The sequence below is a fragment of the Pygocentrus nattereri genome, chromosome 9 (assembly GCF_015220715.1).
Source record: "Pygocentrus nattereri isolate fPygNat1 chromosome 9, fPygNat1.pri, whole genome shotgun sequence".
NCBI lineage: Eukaryota > Metazoa > Chordata > Actinopteri > Characiformes > Serrasalmidae > Pygocentrus > Pygocentrus nattereri.
Window position 1 is genome coordinate 13,619,286 of NC_051219.1, and position 19,710 is coordinate 13,638,995.

The 19,710-nt window shown below is 42.3% G+C and overlaps 1 protein-coding gene across 10 annotated transcripts in view; it reads right to left on the minus strand.

The window, feature by feature from the left end:
* Positions 1 to 6,189: 6,189 nt before the first annotated feature.
* si:ch73-217b7.1 (ensconsin) overlaps positions 6,190 to 19,710 on the minus strand; it is a 58,353-nt gene continuing 44,832 nt past the window's right edge. For 5 of the 10 annotated variants that reach the window (XM_037541420.1, XM_017707876.2, XM_017707878.2 and 2 more), the window contains 11 exons: positions 19,231 to 19,412; positions 16,295 to 16,437; positions 15,129 to 15,427; positions 13,751 to 13,901; positions 12,584 to 12,752; positions 11,727 to 11,831; positions 11,600 to 11,641; positions 10,979 to 11,033; positions 9,739 to 9,862; positions 9,246 to 9,466; positions 6,190 to 7,950 (listed from right to left, as the gene is read on the minus strand). In XM_037541420.1, coding sequence (XP_037397317.1) covers positions 7,940 to 7,950; positions 9,246 to 9,466; positions 9,739 to 9,862; positions 10,979 to 11,033; positions 11,600 to 11,641; positions 11,727 to 11,831; positions 12,584 to 12,752; positions 13,751 to 13,901; positions 15,129 to 15,427; positions 16,295 to 16,437; positions 19,231 to 19,412 — 1,502 coding nt within the window. In that variant the 3' untranslated portion in view covers positions 6,190 to 7,939. The remainder of the gene's footprint in view (positions 7,951 to 9,245; positions 9,467 to 9,738; positions 9,863 to 10,978; positions 11,034 to 11,599; positions 11,642 to 11,726; positions 11,832 to 12,583; positions 12,753 to 13,750; positions 13,902 to 15,128; positions 15,428 to 16,294; positions 16,438 to 19,230; positions 19,413 to 19,710) is intronic. The other 5 variants (XM_037541419.1, XM_017707877.2, XM_017707879.2 and 2 more) reach the window with 1 other exon arrangement.

The window sequence follows — 19,710 nt, forward strand, 5'->3', positions numbered from 1 at the left end:
TTGTTTGTGAAGTGTTTAAGTAGCATATCTGAAATAATTACTTACTTTCTTGAAATATAATAAATGCTTCTTTCAAGACAAGTCAATATTTTGAAATGGGTCAGTGAGTGACATACTGACTTAATATTTCAAGTTATTAAGATGTTATGTCAGGATACTAAGTCAATATTTTGAGAAAATAAGCTATTTTGTCAGCAGCTGGTTTATGCCATTATGGGGTTTTATCCTATTTTTAAAGTTTTCTTGATTAAACAGCACAATGTGGCAGTTTGTAAAAGGCTGTCTGGTTTCTTCATAACAAAGCCAACATTTTAATTTCAATTATTTTTTCGGTTTTTATAAAAGTTTGCTAAATGACATTGAATTTCCTCTCCATGGATCACCACCTTATCGTGGTGGAGAGGTTTGTGTGCTTGAAGGACCCTAGGAGCTATGTTGTCTGGAGCAAAAGCTCCTGGTAGGGTCTCCCATGGCAAACTGGTCCTAGGTGACAGGCCAGACAAAGTGTGATCCATAACCACCCCTATGAGGACAACAAAGCAGGACTCGTGTACCCTGCCCGGATCAGGGTTACCGGGGCCCCACCCTGGAGCCAGGCCTGGGGGAGGGGCTCGCCATCGAGCGTCTGGTGGCCGGGCATTCACTCATGGTGCCCGGCCGGGCCCAGCCCGAAGGAGCTACATGAGTCCCCCCTCCCATCGACCCACCACCGATGGGAGGGGCAGTAGTAGGGGTGCGGTGCATTGTGGATCGGGCAGTGTCCGAAGGCGTGGGCCTTGGCGTTCTGATCCTCGGTTGCTGAAACTGGCTTTTGGAACTTGGAACGTTACCTCACTGGCGGGGAAGGAGCCTGAGTTGGTGCGCGAGGTCGAGAGATACCGGCTAGATATAGTCGGGCTCACCTCAACACACAGCTTGGGCTCTGGGTCCAATCTCCTTGAGAGGGGCTGGACTTTTTTCTTTTCTGGAGTTGCCCATGGTGAGAGGCGGCGGGCAGGTGTGGGCTTTCTCATAGCCCCTCGACTCGGCGCCTGTATGTTGGGGTTTTCCCCGGTGGACGAGAGGGTAGCTTCCCTACGCCTTCGGGTTGGGGAACGGGTCCTGACTGTTGTCTGTGCTTATGCACCGAACAGCAGTTCAGAATACCCAGCCTTCATAGAGTCCTTGGAAGGGGTGCTTGAAAGTGCTCCTACTGGAGACTCGATTGTCCTACTGGGGGACTTCAACGCTCACGTGGGCAACGACAGTAAGACCTGGAGGGGTGTGATTGGGAGGAATGGCCTCTCTGATCTGAACCCGAGTGGTGTTCAGTTTTTGGACTTCTGTGCAAACCACAGTTTATCCATAACGAACACCATGTTTGAACACAAGGATGTCCATAAGTGCACATGGCACCAGGACACCCTAGGCCGCAGTTCAATGATTGACTTTGTAGTCGTGTCAGCGGACTTGCGGCCATGTGTACTGGACACTCGGGTAAAGAGAGGAGCTGAGCTGTCAACTGATCACCACCTGGTGGTGAGTTGGATCAGGTGGTGGGGGAAGATGCCAGTCAGACCAGGCAAACCCAAACGTATAGTGAGGGTTTGCTGGGAACGTCTGGCAGAAGAACCTGTCAGATTGATCTTCAACTCACACCTCCGTCAGAACTTTGACCAGATATCGGGGGAGGTGGGGGACATTGACTCAGAATGGGCCATGTTCCGCTCCTCCATTGTTGAAGCGGCTGACTGTAGCTGTGGTCGCAAGGTAGTTGGTGCCTGTCGGGGCGGTAATCTTCGAACCCGGTGGTGGACACCCCAGGTGAGAGATGCCGTCAAGCTGAAGAAGGAGTCCTACCGGACATGGTTGGCCTGTAGGACACCAGAGGCAGCTGGCAGGTATCGACAGGCCAAGCGATCTGCGGCTTCAGTCGTTGCCAAGGCAAAAACCCGGGTGTGGGAAGAGTTCGGTGAGGCCTTGGAAAGTGACTTTAAGTCGGCTCCGAAAAGATTCTGGCAAACCGTCAGGCGACTCAGAAGGGGAAAGCAGTGTGCCACTAGCACTGTATATAGTGGAGATGGTGTGCTGCTGACTTCGACTGAAGACGTCATTGGGCGGTGGAAGGAATACTTTGAGGACCTTCTCAATCCCACCAACATGTTCTCCAGTGAGGAGGCAGAGTCTGGGGACACGGGAATAGGCTTGTCCATTACTGAGGCCGAAGTCGCTAAGGTAGTTAAAAAGCTCCTTGGCGGCAGGGCTGCAGGGGTGGATGAGATCCGTCCCGAGTTCCTCAAGGCTCTGGATGTTGTGGGGCTGTCTTGGCTGACACGCCTTTTCAACATTGCATGGACATCGGGGGTGGTGCCACTTGATTGGCAGACTGGGGTGGTGGTGCCTCTTTTTAAAAAGGGGGACCGGAGGGTGTGTTCCAACTACAGGGGAATCACACTCCTCAGCCTCCCTGGTAAGGTCTATGCAAGGGTACTGGAGAAGAGAGTCCGGCTTATAGTCGAACCTCGGATTCAGGAGGAGCAGTGCGGGTTCCGCCCTGGTCGTGGAACACTGGACCAACTCTTTACCCTCTCCAGGATTCTCGAGGGTTCATGGGAGTTTGCCCAACCAGTCCACATGTGCTTTGTGGATTTGGAGAAGGCATTCGACTGTGTTCCCCGGGGTATTCTGTGGGAGGTGCTTCGGGAGTACGGGGTACATGGCTCTTTGCTACGAGCCATTCAGGCCCTGTACAAACAAAGCAGGAGCTTGGTTCGCATGGCCGGCAGTAAGTCAGACTTTTTCCCAGTGAGAGTTGGACTCCGTCAGGGCTGCCCTTTGTCACCGATTCTATTCATAATTTTTATGGATAGAATTTCTAGGCGCAGTCAGGGGATGGAGGGTGTCCGGTTTGGTGACCTCAGGGTCACATCGCTGCTGTTTGCAGATGATGTGGTGCTATTGGGGACATCAGGCCGAGAACTTCAGCTTTCACTGGATCGGTTTGCAGCCGAGTGTGAAGCGGCCGGGATGAGGATCAGTACCTCCAAATCCGAGGCCATGGTTCTCACGCGGGAAAGGGTGGAGAGCCCTCTCTGGGTCGGGGATGAGCTCTTGCCTCAAGTGGAGGAGTTTAAGTATCTTGGGGTCTTGTTCACGAGTGATGGTACAAGGGAGCGGGAGATTGACAGGCGGATTGGTGCTGGGTCAGCAGTGATGTGGGCTCTTTACCGGTCTGTTGTGGTAAAGAAAGAGCTGAGCCATAAGGCAAGGCTCTCGATTTACTGGTCGATCTATGTTCCCACCCTCACCTATGGTCATGAGCTTTGGGTAATGACCGAAAGAACGAGATCGCGAATACAAGCGGCTGAAATGAGTTTCCTCCGCAGGGTGGCTGGACTCTCCCTTAGAGATAGGGTGAGAAGTTCGGTCATCCGGGAGGGACTCGGAGTAGAGCCGCTGCTTCTTCACGTCGAGAGGAGCCAGTTGAGGTGGTTCGGGCATCTTGTTAGGATGCCTCCTGGACGCCTCCCTTGGGAGGTGTCACAGGCAAGTCCACCGGGGAGGAGACCCCGGGGAAGACCCAGGACACGCTGGCGTGAATATATCGCCCAGCTGGCCTGGGAGCGCCTCGGAATCCCTCCCAGGGAGCTAGTGGAAGTGGCTGGGGAAAGGGAGGTCTGGGCTTCATTGCTCAGGATGCTGCCCCCGCGACCCGAACCCCGGAGAAGCGGAAGATGATGGATGGATGGATGGATGGATGGACATTGAATTTTTATGAAATCTTCAAATACAGAACAGACATCTAAGAATATCAGTAATCAGTTTCAAAGATTGTGGTTTACTGTTCACACAATATTCATCTGTGTTGACTTCCAACGCTCGGTCACTATATATTACGCACTAGAGGTCCAAAGGTTCTCGTCTGACTCGACTTCAGTCGTCTCGATCTCAGGATAAAGTTGACTTAGAAATTGTTGTCGAGACCAGCCGAGTATGATGCCTCGGGCTGAGGTAATTATTATTAAATATCTATAAAACCAGAATAAACAGAACAGCCTTTTCTCTGTGTCAGAGGTTCCCAAACTCTTACAACCTTCGGTTCACACAAATGACTACAGAAAGTTTCTATGGACTCATTTGAGAAGGCTGATTTGGTAGCTGGTGCTGGATTCTCAGGGTGAAGAGAGAAAAGCTGAGGAGTTCTGGCTCAAATCACCAGGTTTAGATACACTATATTTTAAAATCAGTGAATTCAAGTGCTCCATTCACTTCCATGGCCACAGGTGTATAAAACCAAGCCCCTAGGCCTGCAGACTGCTTCTACAAACATTAGTGAAAGAATGGGTCGCTCTCAGGAGCTCAGTGAATTCCAGCATGGTACCGTGATCGAACGCCACATGTGCAACAAGTCCAGTTGTGAAATTTCCTCACTACTAAATATTCCACAGTCAACTGTCAGTGGTATTATAACAAAATGGAACCGTTTGGGACCGACAGCAACTCAACCACAAAGTGGTCGGCCATGTAAAATGACAGAGCGGGGTCACCGGATGCTGAGGGGCTTAGTGCGCAGAGGTCGCCAACTTTCTGCAGAGTCAATCACTACAGACCTCCAAACGTCATGTGACCTTCAGATTAGCTCAAGAACAGTGTAAAGAACTTCATGGAATGGGTTTCCATGGCCGAGCAGCTGCATCCAAGCCTTCCATCGCCAACTGCAATGCAAAGCGTTGAATGCAGTGGTGTAAAGGGCCACCGCCACTGGACTCCAGACAAATCACACTTCTCCGTCCTTCTTGTCCAACACCAGTGTCTGACCTCACAAACGCACTTCTGGAAAAATGGTCAAAAATTCCCCATAAACACTCTCATAAACCTTGTTGAAAGCCTTCCTAGAAAAGTTAAAGCTGTTGTAGCTGTAAAGGGTGGGTCAACATTAAACCCTGTGGATTAAAAACGGGACGTCACTCAAGTTCATATGCGCGTGAAGGCAGATGAACGAATACTTTTGGAAATATAGTGTACATATTTACTGTGTTTAGTCTCCATGTGACGTAAACTGATGGGCTACAAAGGTTCATTTGAGTTTTTGAAAACCACTGTTGAATATGTTTAATTAAAATCTGTTTGAGCATTGTGTGTTTTTGGGGTCCAAGTTTCAAACATCCCCTGTGAGCAGACAAGAATGTTATTATTACTTTGTTTTTATTTAATAATAAGAAGGAATGTCACTTAGTTTATGTTCATTTGACTTTAGCTGCTGATTCTGAATATGTTTTAAAAAAAAAAAAAGCATCAGAGAATAACCTCCTCACTGCTTCCAGTTACAATGCAAACTTTGAGTAAGGCTATAACATTATTAATAATCAATAATGTCTTAAGATACATTTAGGCTTTATATTACATATTACTTGTAGTAGGTAAGTCTGCATCAAGACCGAGACCAGTTTAAGAGTTTATATATTGGATGAGACAGCCAGGTTTTGATTTTTTTTATTCATAGGTTCTTGATGGAGCCCAGTTGTGCTCTCCCGGCCATGATTAGCTGTAACATCACTGGGGATCAAACTCACAATCTCCTAATCTCCTAGCTCAAAGGCCCCAGTCATCTACTATTCTGACACACTGTTCAGTATGGGATGCAGTTTTAGATGCAGCCACTGTTTCAATTACTAAAGAATTGGGCTGTGTACCAAAAGCTAGTCAGCACTAGAAGTAGGGAGCAATTCTAGACCACTAGGTCATCAAAATCTATTCAAATCAACACGTCAAATACAGCTGAGAAACAGCTAGCTACGTTCTTATACGAACTTAGACCCTGTGAGGGACTGTGAGGGAAAGCCTGTCACATATCATTCATGCCAATACTTTCCAATGACAAAGCGGCCTTTTTAGACTGTTCTATTATCATTCGTAATGTTGTATTTGTACCCAAGTATTTCAAGTCAGTTCAGTCATTCTGTAAGCAGTTAAACTCATTACACAAGATAGAGAATTTGCTAAATAGTCTTAAATAAATCAGAACTAAAATAACTACTTGGAGTGCAGTTTTGAAGGAAACGTGACTTAAATAAAAGCTTTCTTGACTATTTAATGGAAATCTATGATGTGAGCACTAGGCAATTTAACAAAGACAAAACCATTTATTTTTATGAACGATGTGGCAGACTTGTCAAAAATATTCATATTAAAAAGAAAAAACAAAAAACATTGTGATTTCCAAACAAAATTTTATTGCTTTTTATATTTTTACATGCTATACAGATCTGACTGCTTGGGGAGAGAAAGTATTTCTGTTTTGGTCATTTTGTGTGTCTGTAATGAGGATTCTACAGAGATGAAAAGAAGGCTTGGTGAAGAAGAACCCAGCATAGTCCACTGAACTAAAACCAAGCCAGAGCTCTTATGCATCCAGTGTTTCGGAGATCAAGTGCTGCTGCAGGTTTATTCATCCTATGTATAATATTATTAATAGACTCTGATAAAGCTGGTATAGAAGACCCCGGCTTCCAGTTTTAGTAAAGCTCCATTCATGATATACCTCAGTGTCTCGCTGTGTGTCAGTTTTAATAAAATATAGAACTTTGAAACTTTTACAGTTATACGTGTGTCTTTACTGTATACATATCTAAATTTACATATTTTCTCTGTACATCCATTCAACAAAATATACAGTATCTTAACCTGTTTTATTGACATTGTTTGCAGGATGGCCACCTTTGTTTACTGTTGATCGTGTTACATGGCTAAAGCATTACAGTGTTCAGAAACTGCTGATGTCTTTCCATCAGTCCAGACTCACTGGGCAATTTGAGATGAATCTAAGAGAGATCTGAGCTGGTTGTGGTCCTGCATGTGTAAAATTAAAGGGGGGGGGGGGGGGGGGGTAAATCAGCCCTTAAACCAAATGATAGGTCCACCAACATAGTGATAAGCTGCTCAAACATCTCACACTTATGATCTGATAAGGCAAAGGGACGTTGTATGTAGCAGCATTGCAAATGTTATTTTTCCTCATTTTATGATATCTGATCACACAGAGTGAGATTTTTTAAAGCCTGCTTCATTACATATCAGAAAAATTCTCCCTTCTGATGTCTACAGTGTAGGATGAAAGCACTGCCACTAGCGGTCAACTTGGAGTAGTGCACAACCTTTTGAATAACAGTATTATTTCCACTAAAATGCAAAAAAAAGCTCTCTGATGGTCATGGGGTAGCTCCTGATTGGCCAATCAGGGTCTGAAATCAAACAGTTTTAGACAGTGCTTGATGGATAGGGTCTTTGGATTCTTGAACCATCGGTCAGGTCATTACGAGGGTTCTCTCAAATCAGATGCACACCGATGAGACGAGGCGAATGTATTTTAAAGCTTCACAAATGAGGTGAAAGTACTTTCTCTTCATTCTTTAAAGGAATTCCAAAACTAAGCAGTGAGATCAGTAAGTCAAACACCATTCCTGGTTTACCAAAAGCAAAACTTGTCAGTTTTGCATTAGATTTACCTAAACATCACAAAGGTCATTCACCATCCGACAGCGTCACTATGGTTAGCACTTTACCGAAGGCTACCTCAACAGCAACGAAAAAAAAAAAAATTCTTCAAGTATTAGATCAGACTTTACAGCTGATTTAAATCCACAGGTTTTAGACATACCCCAGCTCCCCCACTAACAGTAGATAAATGATTTGGGCCACTACTGCTCCTTATGTTCCTGGGACATACCACTTTAGTCTGGAAGGGGTCAAGGCAGAAGCCAGAATGCAGGAAGCACAAGAGCAATCTTTAGGAGAGCTGTCCACATTGTGAGGAGAAGGGAAGCTTTATATAGTTGTTTTCTCCTCAGTTTTCCAGGTGTGCCAACTTGAGGATATTAAAAGGAGAAGGAAAGAAGGTTTCCAACATAAGCAGCTGGATGTTCTCTCTTTATCTACTTCCCTATTCTTCTCTTGCCGGTTTTCAGACATCACCTGCAGAAAGGTAAAAGAGAACATAATGAACATATGAAGCACAATAATACAATCAAAAATCACTGTCACAGTAGCTGTTAAGTGCCTAAGCTATTCTCAATTATTTCAGAAAACATCAGAAAAGCAACTAATTAAAGTTCGCAGGGCCAGACATGATCCTAAAACAGAAGAATACAACCTAGCAATAAAAATGCCATTATTCACAAACAAAACTGTTTTTGTCTTGCAAAATGTGTTTTTTACTGTATGTAAAGTGTAATTTAACACTATACATGCTTAAATGAAAACATAACCAATGTTTCCAAATATACTTCAAGTATAAATCACTGGTTGAGTAAAATTCAATGTTATTCAATGCAGTTTGATGTGAACATTTTCTTGAGGAAATTACTGTCAGAATCACAACACAGAGGTGATGGGGACCAGAAATCTGAAGAGCTTAATGCCTTTAAAAGCTCCCTCACAGAAAGTTATTAAATGAAATGGTTATGAATACACTGCTTGATGTCTAAGACGTTTTACCTTAAATGGATGTTTTTTAAATCTACTCATAGCAGAGGTACATCTAGGCCACTATCAGACAGTACAGTCCCTAAAGAATTTTTCCATCATCAACATAACATAAAAACTCAGAAAGTAAGTGTAGGTAGTCATTTTGGATAATAGATAAAATGTTTAATATATATTTGTGTTAGATATTTCACCCCCCCCCCACCCCGTTCCTACCAACACCACTGTGAATAAATGTGAGTAAGTTTCTCTACAATGAACCATTTTATATCAAAGTACTTTGAATAATTTTGTTGACATCTTAATCATGTAGTTATGCAGAAGATTTGGAAAGTAGTTTTTTTCAAAGGACTTTTCATCCTAGTAAGCTGTCAATCAGACAATGTTAACGAGAGCATCATCGCCTCTTATTTTGAGCTGTGCCTTTGTTTAGGCCCCAGGAGACAAATTATTTATAAAAACAAATAAATAAATGTTAAAATATTTGAATAAATACATAAATAATACAAATTAATAATAATAATAATAATGCTTAAAAAAAATAAATAAATAAAACCTAGTTGCTGCTTCTTTTCAAAACAATACTAAACTACTACTCTTTCAGGAAGTATGGAAGCATCAATAAATATATATGAAGTATTGTATCATCAGCAGCAGAGACCAGAAAACACAAAAGGAGAAAATCTGCTCCAGAATTAAAAAAAAATGCCATAGTGAAAATGGGCAAAAAATGTTATACAGAACACATATTTAACATTAATTATTAATTTAGAACGTGTTATCACCTGCTTGGACCTGGCTCTGGCTGTCGTCCAGGGCGGTCAGGTTATGACTACTGCCGTTCTCTCTGAAGGCCAGCAGCGGAGTCTTCCTCCTCTCGTCCTCTTCCTCCCCATCTCCCTCCTGACGGGACAGTTTTGTCACCATGGGTACCTCGATTACTTCCTCAAAGGCTTGTGTCTCCATGATGATGCCATTTTCACGGAGCTGGGCTTCTGTGCTCACACTATTGAAAACAAAAACGGAATGAGAAAAGCTTCGCTAAGTGAAAGTTGCATTATGAGCTTTATTTAATTTCCAGTCATATAAGTTACTGTACACTGCACAAATGTAATTACAGCCATAAATTAAGAAAGACAGAAGAATTAGAGAATTAGTGTATTCTCTGTAGACCGAAGTTATCGACAACAAAGGAGCCTGAACTGAGAATTTTTTCCACAACACAGAACCCGGTTCTCCAACACTACTGAATGAAGTGTCTCTGTATCCAGTACTCACTTGTGTCCAGCAGGGGGCAGTGTGTGAGAGCTGAGGCTGGGGTTTGTGTGTCCATTTTTGTCACTGTATTGCGATGCCTCAGGGGCTCGTGGAGAGGATACAGTGACCGAAGGGCTTCCAGGGGCTGAAATCATTACAAAGAGAGGAGGAAAGATCAGACTCCAAGCTCCACCTCGGGCCACGTAAGAATAAAATCTGACTTGCATCTGAACCAAAGTGTACAGTGACCAAAACTATCCAAACACCCCCCTCTAATTTGTGTCCTACTCTAAGGCGCACCTACTGTTGCCACAGGTGTTCAACAAAGCTTGTATAATTTCCATTGTAAAGCATTTATAATGGATTCGGGTTCTCTGTAGCTGCTGCGCATGAGCCCAAGGTCATCATTCCCAATGCCAAGTGTCACCTAGAGGGGTATAATTCCCCCAAATATATCCTAAGGGAATGATGGAGCTCCAGAGTTTGAGTGGCGTTTCTGATCCAGAACTTAATCATTCAACATCAACGTCACTATTGCTCTAGTGGGTGAATACAACCAGATCCTCACAGCACTGTTCCAACATCTTGTCTAAATTCGTACCAGAAGAGTAGAGGCTGTTATTCCAGTAAAAGGGAGACTACAAATTCACACCCTTGATCAATCAATAAATCAATCAAACTATCTATACAGGAGTGAACCCAAAATTGGACAGACATTAAGCAGAAACTTGAGGCACCCTGCCGTCAACTAATCATTTATCTCACAGCTAAGAACAAACGGCTCCATTTGATTCTACAGTAGAAGTGACTTATCAAAGGAATTCCCAGACAAAAGGTGGCTGGTATCAGACAAAGTTCTTCCCAGGCATGGTTGATATTCAGTTGTGGAAAAAGGTGAGCCAGCAACTTGAAGGCCCCAACCCTCCCACCATCCATAGCTTCCATTATCAAAAAAATAAATAACTTGGGCTATAAACATGTAGCCAGTACTCCAGAATACATCTGCACACAGAACATACACAGCCTATAAAACTACTCCATACAGAAAAGCTTCAAATACCAAGCGTTGCCTTTTAGCATACAACTGGCTGGAAGTCTAGTACCTCCTTCATGGTAGGTGAAGTCTAGTACCTCCTTCAAGGTCCCACAAGCTTGATGAGAAACTCTAGGTGATACAGCATTTATCAATGATGTAACAGTGTGCTGATTAGGGCAGTACACCGATTTGAATGAACAAAAAAATACATGCACATGGTTTTACCTGAGTCCTGACCACGCTGTTGGCCCATGTCTCCATTCCTCTGGGTTGTGCTTTTCTACATACAGGAGAAACAAATTTAAGACCAACAACAACTACCAGGTGAGAGATTTCAACACTTGGAGGCCATGGCTCAGGAGAAAATAAAACATATGGTTTTCACCTCACCTCAAATTAGTTTTGCACTGGAGCTACAAAGCTAATGTAGCTAACACGTAATGGAAGCCTGCAAAATGGACAGAAGCATGAAAAACATCCAGGCTGTAAGATGGTTGCTGGCATTGCTTTTAACTCTGCAACATACTTGTCCATATTTGTAGATAACAGCACACCATACAGTGTCAGAAACCACACAAGTAATCTCAATTAGACTAACAACTTCACACAGTTTGAAGAAAGTCTTCAAATTGTATCTGATGGCTTTAAGTTTCCATCACTTGTTAGTTGCATTAGCTTCACAGTGCAAGACTAAAGCAAACTTCAGACACTAAACCAAACACGTCTTGGCAGGGCGACTACATTTGGGATAAGAGGTAGATTATGTAGGTGTCATTTATGACCAAACGGACAAGGGAGTCGCAGAAACAGGACCTCAGTAAAGTGTGTTTGCGTCTTTTACAGTACCTGATCAGATCGCCGTGTGCGTTTCATGATCTCTTCAAGGCGCTGTGGAAGCACAGTGTGTTCATAAATCATCAATGAGCACAAATAAAAACACCCACCACATTTCAGAAAAACAAACACAGCAAACCTTCTTCCTTTCCAGTCTCTCTGCCTCCTCTTTTTGGAAGTGTTTTTCTCTCTCCTGACGTAAACGCTCAGCCTCTTCACGCTGGCGGGCCTCCTCTTCCTCCTTCTGTTAAACCACACAAACACAGTCCCTTGTTAACCTTATGAGGGTTCTATGTATGTTACATTCATCTGTGCAATGTTATTCCTAGTTGGACACACTTACAGTGACCTGGAAACTATTTAACTTTCTTGAAAGAAACCTTTTTGTTTTTAATGTCAAAGATGTGTTCTGAATGTACTGCATTATTTGCAATAAAATAAGAGTGCCTAATGAGGAAACCTTTACTTTATCTTTAGCCACAGTCTACACATGGACTACACATATTTTCCAGATATGCAGTCAAACATTCAGTAAACATCTGAACTTGAAGGCTAACTAATGTTACTGGAGTCACCTGTTAGCCCGTTAGCTGTCTGCTTAACTGCTTGTTAAACAAAACTCGGGCTCTTAACAAGCTTAAGAAATATGGTTCATCATTTATGTCACTTTCCTAAACTGAAATTACAAAGCCCTTCACAGTAACATATTAAAATGAATAAACATATACAATAGTAAAAAAATAGCAAATACCAAACAATGATAGGTCTGAAGGTGTGTATATCCTACTAATAGCAGCAGCCAAATCTCAACAAATATATCTTTAAAAAAAAAAAATAGTTTTAAGAAGTATTTAATGAGCATCTGAGATAATACAACACTACAGCAAATAAAACACCATAAATATGCTAATGTCACATCCATAAAGCGTTATTCCAAGAGGGTGAATTACTTTTGCAAGGCACTGGTCAGAGAGAGCTGTGGGTGTGATTTCTGACCTGTTTCTGAAGGCGCTCTGCCTCCTCCCTCTCTTTCTGCAGCCTCTCCTCTGCTAAGCGTCTCTCCTCCTCCTCTTTATGTCTCTTCTCCTCGGCCAGACGCTGAGCCTCCTCCTCTCTTCTCGCTTTCTCTTCTGCTTTCTTCCGAGCCATCTCCTCTTTGTGGCGCCTGTGCATAATTAACCCATTTCAATTGATAAAGTTCTGAAAATATTATGCTGCATTTACACGTTGTTTTGAAAGAAAATTAGCTCCCTGCCTTAGTGGTACACAATCCATGATGGCATGCAGCCAGGAAAACACAGGTATGGATACATTGCCAAAAATGCTTCATTATCAGAGAAGAGGTTTATCAACATATATTGTTTATTTAAAATGGTTAAAAGGCAGGAAGGTGCACTCTATTTTTTTGTAAAATACTTTGTGTGCTTTTACTTCAACAGTGAGATGTTTAGACAGCATCCATAGCTTCACATTTTTTCTTCTTTTTTGTAAAATCCAGTTTATTCCACTGTTGAATTCAAAGGCAAAAGATGACTGAAGTCTTGACAGAAAGTTCCGCTGACAAAACAAACAATGGAATGTCCACTTTGCCAGACAGCGTCTGCCTCTGCCCACTGCTGGCAGAGCAGAAAAGGACTCATCTGATATTTTATGACTGTAATCCAATAAAATGGTTTCATTCAAAATACAATTACATTTTAATTGAAATATTTAACAAAATATGAAAGGTTCAAGGCTGAGTTGTGGAATCTTCAGACTGAAACTGCATTCCATGGCCATCATAAAAAGGAGTAAATCTGGAGTAATTGCTGATACGGAGTCTGTTCCCATATTTGCATTTTGATTACAGCCACACATAGCAAATTTAAACAGCATTATGGTTAATTAAACAATCTAATTGAAGTCTCACTCAGCAGATATATCTGTTTATGTCACAACAATGACAGTGGCATAAATAGAAGGTAAAGAATTGGATAAAACAAGCAAACCAGAAGGGAATACAGATACAGAACCAAAGAAATGCTTTCATTGGCTCAGAAATGCATCTTTCTGATCAGATCAGGTCATCCCTAGAAATGATATCCATCATGATATCGATGACTCACACTCAACATCAAGACACAAACACTTGTGCACCTCAAAGATACAAACACACACACACACCTCTCAGCCTCCTCCTGCTGTCTCCTCTCCTCTTCCTCCCTCTCCCTCTGCTCTCGGGCTTGCCGCCGTTTCTCAGCCAGCAGGCGAGAGGCTTCCTCTGGGTCAGTAGTGCCCGCAGATGTTCTAACAGCTGGAGGACTAACACCACTCTCTAAAAAGACATACAGAGAGACAAAAACACAGACGAAGAGATGATGGGAGAAACCAACTACAATTACAAAGAAAGATTACAGGAGTGAACACAATGAAATACACAGAGCATGTTAGGGCTGCACAATGTATTGTTCACCACAATGGTCTTGCGGTACTGATACTCCAGAAGGCTTGCAATATGTCAATCAATCAGTGTTTTTACTGTGGACTGTGACCATCCTGATCAACCACAGCTCCAGATAAGTGCTTCTGCAGGTGTTTTGATCGATCAAGTTACACATGTAATTCAACAAATGTAATTCTTTTAAATCTCGGTTAAAATACTGCTCGTCTCGTGGGGCCAGACTTGTGATAAGAATGAGAAATTTTGGGCTACATTTAGGTGGGAATGAAGTCTTATTAATGTGGGAACAAAGAGAGCACAAAACTAAACTAATCCTACTCCTTGTAAAGGCAGAGCTCAAAGTAATGAGTGATCATGCACTCTTCAGTGCTGTCCAACAAATAACAAACCTGCAAATGTAAGTTAGCATGGATAAAAACTCTGCCCATAAAACTACAATTAAGCATGCAGATGTGTGAAGTCGTGTATGCGTGGAACACATTGCTACATGCTTTAAAAATAAACACTATCTCTGGAGGAATAGCTCATTTGCTGTGCTTGTTTTACTAATTGTACTGAAGCTATTAAAAGAGCACAAACTAGACGAATCTGGTGCAGGTTTTAGAAGGTACGTATTCTTGTTATGCTGCAGATTTTGCCATAATCCCACACAATTGTCCCCACATACGTTTTCTCATTATGAGAGCACATCCCTATGAGACATTGGCAATCTTTAACCATATCACAATTTGTCATTGATTCAATGATTTCCATGAAATCCATATGGCAATCAAAATACACTATATGGACAAAAGTACTGGACACCTACAGGAGTTTTTATGACATCCCATTCTAAACACAAACATTAATACCGAGTTGCCGCCTGTCCCTTGCAGCACTAATAGCTTCCACTCTTCTGGGAAAATTTACACAAGATTTTACAAACCTGTTGCAATGGGACTGGTTGAAACACCTGAATTCACTGATTAAGGGGTGTGCCCCAATACGTTTATCCATAAAGTGTATTTATTAATACAAATCACAATACTGGTATTTGGTCATGTCTTGCAGCCCTTTTAATTGTGTACATGCATATACATAAAATTAAATAAGTGCTCTAACCACTAGCAGGCTCTGCTTTTGGTGTTGTGGCCTCTGCTGCTGTCTTGGCAGTGCTTGGTCTTGGCTCCACCTCCTCTTGACCTTCTGCCTCCTCTGCCTCTGTTTTTGCCCCTTTGTCCTCCTTCTTGGCTTTCTCGCCTTCCGGGGTGACTCTGGGGCTCTCTGATGCCACCCTGTTAGGCCGCAGGTTACCAGGAGACAGAGAGGGGCTGCTGTGTGACAGAGGGAGGGAAGCTAGTGGAGGTGGAGATCTGGACTTTCTGGACATGGGAGGCTTCTGAGGTGGTTTAGCGGAACTCCTGAAACCAAAAGCAAAACACGGCGCAAAGATAAAAAAAATACATTAAAAAATAAACCTTTACACAAACTTTACAGGGGAAAAGGAGAAATTCTGAATTTTCTCATAATGTCTGAGTTACGTTGTGATCTGGTCCAGCTGAGATTGTGGGTATGGTGATGGTAGCCTTGTAGGCTTGTGTTATACCTTTGCTGATTTGGAATCAGTCAGTTTGTCCATTTTCTATCATGACTGTGGCTTGCTGATCACTGTATGGGTTCCTCGTTAGAACAGTGGGATGCTCTGGTGTACCAATTTTCCTGAAAACATTCTAGAATTTTACTGAAAATCCCACTTTGGGAATAATGCCAAACCCACACATTATATCTTCTTGTTTTGATGTCAGCACTCAGTCAAAAATCATTATTTAACCAAGACCTGTTCTCTTCATATCAAGGAATGCATTTTGACTACCTTGAAATGGATTTTGCAGCTGAGTATTTAAACAGGCCTCAAACTACTGGCCTTATGAGATTGAGAGTTGCTTAAAAACACTGACAAAGATGCACTTAAGTGGTTATATTTTAAGTGTTAAAAATTATACTTTAAAATGTTTTTCCCCCCATTTTCCCTATATTTTTGCTTACAAAATTAGATAAAATATTAGATGAAAAATATTGGGGGGCGGCAAAAAAAAAACAAAAACATGGGACTTGCCCAACTTGGAGAAGACCACCTTTTCTAGTGGCACCCTGGCAATCTGAGCTTGAAAACCCTGATCTAAAGTGATCTAAATCTAACTTTGGGTATCCCCAAACCTTCGAGCAGTGCATATATACATATGTCCGTACAAATGTGTGAATGTATTTAGGTGTGTGTGGATGCGTACCTGACCGTCAACAGCTGACTGGCTCTGCCGCGCTGGCTACCCGGTGACGGAGCTCTCTTGAAGGGTGTCGGGGTCAGTGTTGGAGTAGGATATGACAGATTACTCCAGGACTTTCTCACATAGTCTTTATCCTTCCTGTCAACCTAACCACATAAAACACAGCTCAACAACAAAAACAGCACACAACACTCACTAACACACAACTTTAAAGAACAAATCTTCAACTTAAATCTTTATCTTAATCTTGTCACATGGTTAAGAAAAAGTGTGCTGCTATTGCACTGCAGGACAACAGCAGGTGGCGATAAAGCTGTCAAGCTCAAAAATGGAACGGCTCACAGGAGAAAGTGACGAAGCACACTTTGTGCAACACTTCACTTTCATTTTTCTCCCCCCAGTTCCCAGTGCTGTTGTGGTTTCACATACATTACTCTTCAGTTGAGTTTTTGTCCAGCAGATGACACTACTGAGGGGAAAAAAGGGACAAATTACTAGGTCCTCTGGAGAGAGTTTCTACTGTGTACATCCTCCACGATGGACTAAAAATGTGAGGCCATTTAAAATCCTGGGATTATCATTATTATTTTTAACCTGGAATGAGTATTATACCTGTGGGCTGTTTCTACCAACAAAATATACCCAATACCTCAAGACCCAGTTATACACCCAGTCATTTCATGCGACTCATATCTGGATTGTATCCTGATAAAATCTGAGCCCCCACATTAACACTTGGTAGTCCATCAGAGTAGCCAGATAGGAGTCTTTATATTCTTATTTTAAGAAGGTTGTAATTGAGCCATTCCCATACTTAACAGTCGGGAAGGTGTTCTTTTCATCATGTGCTACACCCTGTATGTAACCGTGGCCCAAGACTTCCTTCAATTTTTACTTCATCAGACCACAACACTTGTTTTCAAAATGCCTCTGGTTTATCTACCTGTTGCTTTGCATACTTCAGTCACAAAAGTCTTACATGCAGATTATGTGAAAAATGTGAGCTGGAAGCACAACAGATATTTTTTTATATAGATTTGTAGGCATGCGTTAGCTTCATATTCAGATCTTCAGCCACAGTTGTTACACAGAGTGTAAGCACAACGTTTGAAGAGTCAGAGAACTTACTCTGGAATTGTATTTAGCTGACGATTCTTGACCTGCCTCAAGAGTCCAAATGGGTCAATTCAGGCTTATTGATGTAATTAAGTTTTGGGATTTACATATTGAAGTGTGCACAAAATTTGCAGAAGCCATAATTACTGTGTATAAACATAAGCAGAGAAACAGTTTGCTGCAGAGGTTGTGTTTACATCTTATTACTTCAAAATCAGCAGTGTCATTTGGCCAGGGGTCAATTTTTGCATACAATTAAATATCAAGAGATGATCTGGACAAAAAACACAGGTAAATATAAGGTGTAAAGAGCCTCTGTGTCTCTAGGAACCCACCCCTGGTAGACAGTGATAGCAGATTGTACATTAGGTGGAATACAAGAGTTCTGCACAGTCAGAGTGGAACTGTAAGTGCAGATCTCTGAGTAAGAATGATGGCCAGATGTCAAGTAATAAACACAGATCAGTGTGGTGTGAGAAAGGCTTGAGAGAAGGAAAGGGATAAAGGCTGGTTGCAGCTGGTAACAGTTTCCCTGGCATAGACACATACAAACAGACTGATTGTGTCCGGTGTAGGTTAGTGGTTCCTGAGTCTTAGACACAAGCCCTTAATGACATTAGCTCCTGGCAAAAACAGAGAATGAGGTTTGCATTTGAGACTGCTCAGACTAAAACAAGCCAAAGCTGGGGCTCTTAATGTTTGTGTAATTTTATGCAACAAAAACTCCGTCTAAGTTTACATTTTAAACCTGTTTTATCCTTTAACTTGAATAACTGTCTTTCTGCACTTTAAAACTGATATATAAATGACCTCAGTTGTGCTCCTCTGCTACAGGAACAACACACCTTATGACTTCATTGTGACTGGTCAGGCTAAACTATAGTACACTGAAAGCATGCTTACACTCACCGGCCACTTTATTAGGTACACCTTGCTAGTGAAAGGTTGGACCCCCTTTTGCCTTCAGAACTGCCTTAATTCTTCATGGCAGACTTTCAACAAGGTGTTAGAAACGTTCCTCAGAGATTTTGGTTGGTTATTTGAGTTCCTGCTGCCTTTCTATCATCTGGAACCAGTCTGCCCATTCTCCTCTGACCTCTCACATCAGAATCAGAATCCTTTATTGATTGCAGTTGTTACAGTTGCAACCATTTATGTAAAAGAATAAACACTTTAATAATTTAAAACAAAGATAAAGAGAAATTTGCAATATCAACAAGGCATTTTCATCCACGCAACTGCCGCTCACTGGATATTTCCTCTTTTTCAGACCGTTCTCTGTAAACCCTAGAGATGGTTGTGTGTGAAAATCCCAGTAGATCAGCACTTTCTGAAATACTCAGACCAGCCCGTCTGGCACCAACAACCATGCCATGTTCAAAGTCACTTAAATCCCCTTTCTTCCCCGTTCTGATGCTCGGTTTGTACTTCAGCAAGTTGTCTTGACCACCTCTACACGCCTAAATGCATTGAGTTGCAGCCGTGTGATTGGCTGATTAGCTATTTGTGTTAACAAGCAACTGAACAGGCCGGTGAGTGTATGTGTAAAGTACAGTGAGACCATCCAAGTCAGACAGACAAAAATATTTGGAAGAATGAATGACTTGTACTTCATGGCAGTTTATTGATAATTAAATAAATAAGGGAGATCTCTGCATGTGTTTGTAGTTGTGACATCACATCCATGAATTCAACATAGGCTGTTTTACAGCTTTGGTTCCATATTTGGATTCTATGGACTGGTAAACAAAGGCCATGTTGCTATTACGCACTCCAGTATCACCTACAAATGCAAAGCTTTTACAACATACACTCTTCCTTACCGGTACGTTATGAGTCGTCTTTCTGCGGGGGATGGTTTCCGGCCCAACATATCCAGCTCTGATGGGTCGTTCAAGGCTGAGGCCTGCTCTGATTGGCCTCTCAGCACTGCGTGACTGCAGGGACTTGAAGGACAGCGAGCTCATTGGGTGACAGGAGGCTGAGCGAGGACAAACGGGGGTCACTGAACGAGGGGTCAAAGGTTAAGCAGCCAACCAGGCCATGTAGTGAGATTATGCATTTAATTAACAGGGGGAATGAGGGATCAGGAAGGAGGGATGGACAAGGGAAGTGAAGGTGAACAAAAAAAAAAAAAAAAAAAAAAAAAAAAAAAAAAAAAAAAAAAAAAAAAAAAAAAAAAAAAAAAGAGAGAGAGAGAGAGAGAGAGAGAGATGGTGGAAAACAAAGAGTTATGAAAAAGAGATGGAGGAAGAGAAGGTGTGTTGTGAAAAAGAGAGAGGGAGGAAAAGAAAGAGAAAGTG